Source organism: Mugil cephalus, chromosome 6, assembly GCF_022458985.1.
Source record: "Mugil cephalus isolate CIBA_MC_2020 chromosome 6, CIBA_Mcephalus_1.1, whole genome shotgun sequence".
NCBI classification, from domain to species: Eukaryota; Metazoa; Chordata; class Actinopteri; order Mugiliformes; family Mugilidae; genus Mugil; species Mugil cephalus.
In genome coordinates, this window is record NC_061775.1 from 28,303,528 (window position 1) to 28,314,142 (window position 10,615).

The following is a 10,615-nucleotide window of genomic DNA, read 5'->3' on the forward strand; positions in this document are numbered from 1 at the left end:
TTAAATGATTCTATCTGATGGTTTTTAATGTTATTTTATTATTATAAGAGACATGAGACACGTAAACTAAAATACCTGATATAAATTAAACCGTTTAAATCTGTGATTTATTAGAAATCAGTTTCTCTCTGTTTACGTTTTATTCTCAAACTCAGTCTGAATCTTTAAAGTGTTTATTTTATTTATTTTGTTACAGGTTTGGTCTAAAATGTTAAACTCGGGATGTTTTTCTCTGTTTTTTCAGACTTTGACCCGAGAGGCTCCAGATTCTCTGTTGACTCAACATCATCAGCGCCACCTGCTGCTTCGCTTTTAAAACTGTAAAAAGATGTGACTCTCACAGCTTTAATGAACATTAAATGATGAACTAGAACCAAAGTAGCTACAGGTGATTTATTTTCTGATCATTCATTTATTTGTATTTCTTTTCTCGTTGTGTTCATTCAGTGTGTTTATTCACTAGTTGTTGGTTTAGTTCCTGGAACCTGATGTAAATAAAACCCTGATGCATTTACCTTTATACTAACAACTATACAGACAATAAAAGAGACACGTTCCAAATTAAGATGTGACTCAATAACAGAACTGTGTCTGATATTTTATAGAATTAATGAAATAGGACGTGAGGTCCAGCAGGAGGATGAGGAAGAAGAAAGTGTGGCTATTTCGATTTACTCGATATTACTTATTTTATTTTAATCTTATTTTATTTTCTCTTTCTTTTAACTTGAGGTTTTTAAGTGTTTCTTTTATGTGCAGCTAAACTACCGAGACCAACTTATTTCCCCTGTGGATCATTAAAGTCGGAAGCTTTAGGCCTTAGACGCTGAAACCAAAGAAGAAGTTGAACTGAAGCAACGATCAGATTACTGTGTTTGAGTAAGAGCTTTTATTGTGAAATCCACCGAGGTCGGAGGTATTGATGTTCGATACCGCTGATTCCCTTTCTGAGCCGATACTGAGTCAAATTCAGGCTGGTATCGGCGATACTGATCCAATACCAATACCTTGTGTAACTACGTCCTAATGTGTCTGATACACCTAAAAAACAGTGTATTTAAAATTATAGCTTCATAAAGAATACAAGACATCAGAGTTATTTATTTATTTATTTAGAATAGAATAGAATAGAATAGAATAGAATAGAATAGAATAGAATAGAATAGAATAGAAAACGTTTATTTGTCAGTCAAATTGCAGTTTGCAACAATAACATGGTGCAGAAAAGTAAGAAGAATAAAGACTGGACTGTGTAAAAAGATAAATTATTAGATTAAAAAAGTAAAATGGAATAAACAATACACAAGTGTTGGCATATGTACAAAAAATATTGAATTGTGTCTCGTTTACTGTGTAGAGCTGATTTACAGTGGTGGAAAAAGTTGTAGCACATTTTGACATTTGTGAAATATTCCAATAAGAATCAGTCTCAGGTCTTCAAGTGTAATTTCTTTTAGTTCAGTCACAGATAAAATATTAAACAAATTAAAAACTTTAAATTAATTTGTTCCATAAAAATACTTCAGTAATTCTGAGTATTTTGGTTCCAGTGATTTATATTAATATTATATATTATTATATAAAACCAGCACATTTAAAAGTGGTGGGACCAGGAACTTAACGCAGGAAGTGATGGTTTATTTTAACTGACTGATTGAAACTGGCAAGAATTTAGTTTTATTGTTTTTTTTTCTCATAAACAATAGAGAAAATAAATATATTTTTTGTATTTGTTTGTGTCTAATGCAGCCGCAACTTCTGAAATACAAAAAAAAAAAGATTTTTTTCCACAAATATTTCATGGTAATATTTGAGATTGTGTAAAATGTTTTAATTATTAAAATACATTCTATTCTATTGATATTTTGATTTGAGAATTGATTTCAGAGCATAAAGGGCTGGTATCTATCAGGCATCGATATTTCTATATCGAGCCGCACATCGCCAGCCGGAAGTTGACAGTTTGGTAGCATCTGGTAGCTAAGCTAGCTGGTAGCGAGTAGTGTGTGTGAGTGTGTGAGTGTGTCCCGGTGTGAAGATGTTACCTCTATCTATTAAAGACGACGAGTACAAACCGACTAAATTCAACCTGGTGGTTAAACTCTCCGGATGGTTCAGGTAACAGCGGCTAACGGTGGCTAACTGAGGCTAACTGAAGCTAACTGGGGCTAACTGAGGCTAACTGATTCTCTATTAGTGCTATTCTCCCGGGATTAGTTTTATCTGGGACGTCCTATAATTCAGAAATGATTCCTTGTGTCTTTATTTCACATGTTTCATTCACAATAATAAACAAACTAAATGTGTTTCAATGTAATTTAGGATCCGTAGTTTACACTTTGTGACATTAGCTTTAGTTCCTTTGTAAATTTCTACTTGTTCTCCTGGATAATAAAACTCCACATTAGAGTCTGTTGATCCAAAGTCCTGTCGGTATTTAAAGCAGATGAACACATGAATGGTGGAGTTAATGGTTTCATCCTGGTTCTGAATGAGTGAACGTGTCTCTGCTCCTTAACATCTGTCCACACTTTGATTCATTTAACTTCTTCAGGACGAGACAAGAGACAGAAAAAAGACCAGAATGAAACTAAACCTGGTCCAGAGAGTCCGGTTTTCTCTGGACCAGGTTTATCTCAGATCCTCTGTGGCACCAGGAACAAGGTCCAGATCATTTATGGTGATTAAAGACATAGACTTTTCACACGGATTAAAATCAGAGACGAGCTCTGATATGATTATAAATCTCCAGAGAATCAGATCAAAGATATAAAAGATATAAAAGATAAAACCAGTGTCTGGTGTGAATGTAGCCGAGGAGGAGATGCTAACTTATCTCTGGCTCCAGTGCTTTATTAATAATTAGTTTTATTTTGTTGTTATTCGTTTATTTCCAGGTCCATCCTGGCTGATAAAACCTCCAGGAATCTGTTCTTCTTCCTCTGCCTCAACCTGTCGTTTGCGTTTGTGGAGCTCACGTATGGAATCTGGAGTAACAGGTATGCGATGCTAGCGCGGTTAGCATCAGCTGGTGTGTGTGTTTGTTAGTGTGTAGTAGTGTGTCATAGTGTGTGTGTGTGTGTGTGTGTGTGTGTCAGGATGTGCCACGTCTGTGTTAGCTGATGGTGCGCGATACCGCTAGGTTTGGTATCGATCCGATACCAAGCAAATCCAGGGTCAGCATCGCCTATACCGATACTTGGTCATATTTAGGTGGACGCATCATCAGTCTGAATCTGTATCTGAATCTGTATCTGAGTCTGAATCTGAATCTGAATTTAATCTGAGTCTGAATCTGAATCTGAATCTGACTCTGACTCTTAATGAATTTTCGTGACCTTTAAGTTTTTAAATCCAGTCAATAAGTAAATGTGAAATACTTTATTATCACAATAAAAGTTTTTGGTCAGAAACGACACAAAGAATAAATGAAAACAAATTATTTTTCAGGCAGAGTGTTAAGAAACTACAAAACAATAACAAAACTTTTTTTTTTTTAAATAAAATGTACAAAATTGTCACTTCACAACAAATATATAATATATATATATATGAAAATCTTTCTTCATGTAGTTTAGTTCAGGAAGTATAAGACAACAAACCGTTTTTTCTTTTCTGTAAAATTTCTAAAGCTTCTACAAGTTAATTGTGTTGTTTTAGACAAACACAATCAGGTCGACTCTTTGCATTAGAACCCACAACTGTTCAGAACTTCAGCCTCTTCATTGCTCACTAGAACCCACAGGTCCTCAGAGACCAGGGTCCATAGGAGACCAGGGTCCACAGAGACCAGGGTCCACAGAGACCTGGGTCCTCAGAGACCAGGGTCCTCAGAGACCAGGGTCCACAGAGACCAGGGTCCGCAGAGACCAGGGTCCTCAGAGACCAGGGTCCACAGAGACCTGGGTCCACAGAGACCAGGGTCCACAGAGACCTGGGTCCTCAGAGACCTGGGTCCTCAGAGACCAGGGTCCACAGAGACCAGGGTCCATAGAGACCAGGGTCCTCAGAGACCAGGGTCCGCAGAGACCAGTTTCAGGATCATGTTCTGTCTCTGTGTCTCCGTGTCCAGTTTAGGTCTGATCTCAGACTCGTTCCACATGTTCTTTGACTGCACGGCGCTGCTCGCTGGTCTGGCCGCCTCCGTCATCTCCAGGTGGAGGTCCAACGACAGCTTCTCCTACGGGTGAGTCCAGATCCTCCAGATCCTCCAGATCCTCCAGGTCTGCTCAGGTCCGACCCGGGTTTGATCGCCCCCTCTCTCTCCTCTCTCCTCTCTCTCTCTGGTCCAGATACGTGAGAGCTGAGGTTCTGGCCGGATTCGTCAACGGACTCTTCCTCATCTTCACGGCCTTTTTCATCTTCTCTGAGGGAGTCGAGGTAACACAGACGTGACTCCTCTTCTTCTTCTTTGGTGTCTTTGACTCCAGCTCCAAACAAGAAGAAGGAGAAGAAGAACGTGACGTTTTCATGCTGCAGTGATGTGGTTTTAGTTTTTATGTCAGAACCGACATTAATAACTTGCCTGAAGCCTGATACCGATTAGACACCCTGTAAATCTGTAAATAAACAACACGTTCACATAGGAGACCAGGGTCCACAGAGACCTGGGTCCATAGAGACCAGGGTCCACAGAGACCTGGGTCCATAGGAGACCTGGGTCCACAGAGACCTGGGTCCATAGGAGACCTGGGTCCATAGGAGACCTGGGTCCATAGGAGACCAGGGTCCACAGGAGACCTGGGTCCATAGGAGACCAGGGTCCACAGGAGACCTGGGTCCATAATAGAGACCTGGGTCCATAGGAGACCTGGGTCCATAGAACCTGGGTCCATAGGAGACCAGGGTCCACAGGAGACCTGGGTCCATAGGAGACCAGGGTCCACAGGAGACCTGGGTCCATAATAGAGACCTGGGTCCATAGGAGACCTGGGTCCACAGAGACCTGGGTCCATAGAGAACCCCGTGTTTCATTGATACGAGGTCTAAACGTGTCCCTCTTTGTCTCAGAGAGCCCTGGAGCCTCCTGACGTTCACCACGACCGTCTCCTTCCCGTCTCTGTAGCCGGTCTCCTGGTGAACCTGGTCGGGATCTTTGTTTTCCAACATGGAGGACACGGACACTCCCACGGAGACGAAGGTAAAACCTCCACAGCACCTCAGAACCCACGCGGAGAACCTCACAAGAACGTCCAGCTGTGTGAAACCTGCTCGGTATCTTGTTGTAGCTCTGTAGAACGTTCTCTGTAGAACCGGGACCAGAACCTCAGTGTTGTGTTGTTTAGAACCTGGTTCTCTAAGAGTTTCCGTCTCCGGCCTCAGGTCACGGACACAGTCACTCTCTGTTCAACGGCAGCTTGAATCACGGCCACAGTCACGGAGGAGGACACCAGGACAAACATGGAGGACATGGACACAGTCACGGAGGACACGATGGACATGGACACAGTCACGGAGGACACGATGGACATGGACACAGTCACGGAGGACATGGACACAGCCACGATGAGCCAGACTGTCACAGTAAGAGAACGAACCAGGATTTAAAGACGTGGATCATTTTATTTCCCTCAATGTTCAGTCTCACGTTTTTTATTTTTTCAGATGAGCTGCAGCACACGCCGGGAAAAGGCTCCAGCAAACAGATCCTGCAGGGTGAGAATAATCCACAATAATCCACAATATACCATAATAAACCAGAATAAAACACAATAAATCACAATAAACCAGAATAAATCATAATAAAACACAATTAAACCAGAATAAATCATAATAAACCAGAATAAATCACAATAAACCAGAATAAATCACAATGAACCAGAATAAATCATAATAAACCAGAATAATCCACAATAATCCACAATAAACCAGAATAACTCACAATAAACCAGAATAACTCACAATAAACCAGAATAAATCACAATAAACCAGAATAAATCACAATAAACCAGAATTACAGAATTAAACTCCTCATTCACTTCAGCACAGAAACTTTATTAACTGTAATAAAATAAATCACCTCAGATTTCTTCATTTTATTCCAATTAATTTTCAAAATAATTAAATTAAATCTAACCAATCAACTAAAAGACGGATCCAGGCGTCATGTTGGTGAAGCTGTAGTTCTACATTTTGTTTTTAATTTCAGTTTCCAGTTTGTGTTGTTTGTCATGTCTTGATTAAACCTCCAGGGGGCGCTCACACACAGTTTAACTCACACACAGTTTAACTCACTCATCCAACCACCAAAGAACCTCCCATCTCCACATTACTTTTCTTGTAAAACAGTTTAATTTTCCACATAAACTCCACAACTCAGATAATTTCCTTCTGAATTAAAGGGCCTTTAAATGAATGTTTTATTTCCTGCTCTTTATTTTCTGGCTGTAAATAAAACATTAAATCATTTCCCAGATGAGGAGAGAAAGGAGGAAGAGTTTCTGAGTCTCACTGATGAATCACACTAATATTTTTTATTTTTGTTAATATTTTTTATTTGATAAATATCAGAAGATGTGTTTGAAAAGTCAGTTTGTCTCCGTAGCAACAGGGACACGTTATTTGGACACATGTTGGACAAAAAAAGACTAAAAGTTGTTGAGTTCCTGTTTAACTCGTTCAGTGCAGATTTATTCTCTTGTTCCTGTTTGATCATCAACAATGAAACGATTCAATAGAGATTAAACATGAAGGAGATTTAATCTGATTTAATCTGATTAATCTGATTAAAGGTTTAATGGTTTGACTCCTCCAGTCGTTAAACACGGTGTTTGTGTTCTCCGGGTTCCAGGCGTCCTCCTCCACATCATCGCTGATACTCTGGGCAGCGTCGGCGTCATCATCTCCGCGCTCCTGATGCAGAAATACGACCTGATGATCGCTGACCCCATCTGCTCCATGCTCATCGCGCTCCTCATCGGCGTCAGGTGAGACGAGACGTTCCAAAACACGTCCCCCCAGAACCTCTTTAAACGCTCCGTTAAACTTTCAGAACCCGTAGAACCTCACAGGCCTGTAAGAGAACAGTTTAATGTCCTACATGACCCTCGTAGAACCTCAGGAACCAGAAGGATCCGACTAGATTCACCGAGGAACCACAGAGACGACGGATGAACGTCCTGAACGTCCTAAACAACCTCTACAGTCTCAGAACTTCTCTAATGACTTAGAACCGACTGAAAGAACCATAGAACCTCCTTAACGAACCATTCGAGCAGCTTTAATAACCACTAGAACATATTTAACCACAACATTTTCATCTCTGGTGACGCAACATAAATAAAAACTAGAACTTCCACTGAGACCAAGTTCCCCAAGAACCCTCAAAACATCCATCTGTTCACAGTGATGCTCAGTAGATCCTTAGAACCCTTTTCAGAACAGGATCCCGTTACCTCTTCTGACCACTGGGACTCTGAGGCCAGTAGAACTTTTCTAAAAGAACCGTAGAACCTGGTTTACTGAACCATAACTCCCCACTAGAACCTCAGTACGACACTGCAGAACCTTAACTTCAGTCTTGTGTAGAACCGCACAACCTGAGTGACTTTATTTACTAGAGCAGTAGAACATTTAGAACTCTTTATCATCTAGTAATGATAAAACGTTCTCCACAGAACCATCTACAGAACCACAGCCCACTAGAACCTCAATACGACATCGCTGAACCTTTTTAGACCTTTCTAGAACTTATCTGCCCATCACCAGAACCCCGCTCCTCCCGTTCTGACCACTGGAACATATTTAACCAAAACATTTTCATCTCTGGTGACGCAACCACCAGAACCTCATAAACAAAAACTAGAACTTCCACTGAGACCAAGTTCCCCAAGAACCCTCAAAACATCCATCTGTTCACAGTGATGCTCAGTAGATCCTTAGAACCCTTTTCAGAACAGGATCCTGTTACCTCGTCTGACCACTGGGACTCTATGAGGCCAACTAGACCAGTAGAACCTTTCTAAAAGAACCATAGAACCTGGTTTACTGAACCATAACTCCCCACTAGAACCTCAGTACGACACTGCAGAACCTTAACTTCAGTCTTGTGTAGAACCTCACAACCTGAGTGACTTTATTTACTAGAGCAGTAGAACATTTAGAACTCTTTATCATCTAGTAATGATAAAACGTTCTCCACAGAACCATCTACAGAACCACAGCCCACTAGAACCTCAATACGACATCGCTGAACCTTTTTAGACCTTTCTAGAACTTATCTGCCCATCACCAGAACCTCGCTCCTCCGTAAGGTCGACTAGACCGGCAGAACTTCCTACAAGAACCGTAGAACCTGATTGGTGCTAGAACAGAACCCCAAAGCCACTGCAGACACGTAAAAACGTTCCTTTGTAATAATCGTGATAACCTCTAGAACATGTGACTAAAACCCGCGGGGTCTTTGAACGCATCACCAGAGGAGTCGGTTTGAACTCGGCTGGAAAAACGAGTGGAACCAGAGTCTGGAAGGAAGGAAACGAATCAACCGGACACTTTGGAAAATAGTTCCCACTAATGCAGAGAATGTGTAATTAGCAGTTAATGGGCTCCAGCTTCGCCAAGCCACTGGTATGGACCTGGACCCGGTCCCGGAGTCCGATCGCTGCCTCGCCGCCGTCTCCTGGACGTGGATGTAAACGGGTCGGTCGATTTCCCAGAAGCGCTGGTGATGAATGGAGTCGACGTGATCCGGTGCGGTTTCATCGGCCCAGAGCGAAACCAGCTGCAGACGCAGAGAGAAGCTGTAGCGGTGAAGCCCAGAGGCCTCGGCTCCACCACAGGGATCAGGTTTCTGCAGCTGGAAAGTGGAGTCACCACCGAGATGGAAACATGCAGCGATCGCAGAGTCTTAGAGGGAAAACTAAAGCTAAAATATTAGAGATTCAGAACACGACGCAAACCAAACTCCAGCAAAAAATCCTTAAAAATAGGATCAATGTGCAACGAGAGGATTTAGAAAGAAACACTTAATAAAACTAAATAAATAAATCACAAGATGGTTTCTTGCATTTAGAAAAACTGCTAAATTTTAAAGTTTTAAAATCACAACATTACAACTTATTATACAATATAAATGTTGTTTATGACGTTTTTATAGTTTTATCTTAAAATCTACTCATTAAAGTTAATGGTTTTTAACTTTTTTTTTCATTTAATATTAAAACTACCTGGAACTTTTGACTTTTCAAAAACCTTTTTTGCAAGAAAACACATTTGTTATCGTGCAAAGCATTTTTTTTTATCTTTGCATCAATTTCGAACCACGTTTTTTTATATAAATAAATAAAATTCACCCCATTTAAATATTTGGTAGATTGTCTTTTCTTTATAAACATAAATGGTAGATTGTGTATAACTACCACCGTAGTATTTTTAATGAGTATTACTATGTTGACCCTCTGACCCTCAGCGTGGTGCCGCTACTGAAGGAATCCATCGGGATCCTGATGCAGAGAACTCCGCCTTCGTTGGACCACGCCCTCCCAGAGTGCTACCAGAGGGTGAGTACTGGCCACGCCCCCACACCAGATAAGCCCCGCCCCGTCACATAGCTCACAGTTAATTAACAGCGTAGTAATCCCAACATTTTGTTCTACAGCTAAGACCTTTGTAGCATTAGTAGCAGTATGAGTAGATTTTACTTGGTGACCCTGAACGCCACGTCGTGGCTTTGTCGTGTTGTGTTCAGGTGCAACAGCTTCAGGGAGTTTACAACCTCCAGGAGCCTCATTTCTGGACTCTGTGCACGGACGTTTACATCGGGACCTTAAAGCTGCTGGTCGCCCCCGACGCCGACGCGCGCTGGATCCTCAGCCAGACACACGGCATCTTCACACAGGTACCTGAACGCACCACGCCGGTAGTACTGGTAGTACTGGTAGTAGTACTGGTAGTAGTGGTATTGCAGTATTCGTCAGTGGTTCTTTCTGTTTTCTCTCCTCAGGCTGGAGTTCGACAACTTTACGTTCAGATCGAGACGGCCGCCATGTAGAGGCTCCTCCCTCTTCCACACCTGGGACCAATCACAACACAGTCTGCTGCTGAGGGGGGGGCGGGGCAAAGGGAGGGGGCAAACAGGGAGAACTGATGAACTCAAACAGCCCCACCCACCCCCGCGTCCTCTCCCTTTCTACCCCCCCTCTCTCCTGCACTTTTTTTAGACTGGCGCAAAGCATTCTGGGTAAGTGCCTTCATCATGATATCAGAGACAATCTGAGCCCCTCCCACCACCGATGACATCACTGCTAGGACCCGCTGATTGGTCCACAGTGAGTGTGACATCACTTTTTAATTCCATGTGCCAAAAACCATGTGACTGAATCTTTTTTTTTGTTACTTTCGTTTTTTTTTAGCTGTAATAAATAATTGTTTCTCTGAGCTGTTGGGATTCATCTCCATCTTTATTACGTTTCTGTGTGAATGTAAAACACATCTGCAAATGTCAACAAAACATTAAAGTTAAACTGGACCAAACTTTTTTATTAATATATGGATCATTGTCCCGATGAAACAGCGTCTGTGTCTGATTGTGTTTGAGTTTCGAGTCGACGATTAATTCCAAAAAAAATCAACGCATTTAGTTGCAGTTTGTCAGTGCACAATTTATTCTTTCCTT

The 10,615-nt window shown here is 41.5% G+C and overlaps 1 protein-coding gene across 3 annotated transcripts; it reads left to right on the plus strand.

Annotated features, from left to right (window-relative positions):
* The first annotated feature begins 1,940 nt into the window (after window positions 1–1,940).
* Window positions 1,941–10,377, plus strand: slc30a7 (solute carrier family 30 member 7). Of its 3 annotated transcripts, none has more exons than XM_047587581.1 (11): window positions 1,944–2,118; window positions 2,898–2,999; window positions 4,073–4,186; window positions 4,293–4,380; window positions 5,011–5,140; window positions 5,323–5,523; window positions 5,605–5,655; window positions 6,791–6,926; window positions 9,410–9,500; window positions 9,689–9,838; window positions 9,944–10,377. In XM_047587581.1, exons 1-11 carry the CDS (start codon window positions 2,039–2,041, stop codon window positions 9,989–9,991), a joined length of 1,191 nt encoding a protein of 396 aa, XP_047443537.1. In that variant the 5' UTR covers window positions 1,944–2,038; the 3' UTR covers window positions 9,992–10,377. The 3 variants fall into 3 exon arrangements, with proteins under 3 accessions (XP_047443536.1, XP_047443537.1, XP_047443539.1); XM_047587583.1 differs by having other exon boundaries at window positions 1,974–2,118; window positions 4,078–4,186; XM_047587580.1 differs by having other exon boundaries at window positions 1,941–2,118; window positions 5,323–5,655.
* Window positions 10,378–10,615: the final 238 nt, after the last annotated feature.

Excerpts from the sequence above, each read along its gene's own strand:
- slc30a7 (XM_047587580.1), top strand. The coding sequence starts at position 2,039 with ATGTTACCTCTATCTATTAAAGACGACGAGTACAAACCGACTAAATTC. Across the intron at positions 4,187-4,292 it reads AACGACAGCTTCTCCTACGG|ATACGTGAGAGCTGAGGTTC; the intron begins GTGAGTCCAGAT and ends TCTCTGGTCCAG. Across the intron at positions 9,839-9,943 it reads CACACGGCATCTTCACACAG|GCTGGAGTTCGACAACTTTA; the intron begins GTACCTGAACGC and ends TTCTCTCCTCAG.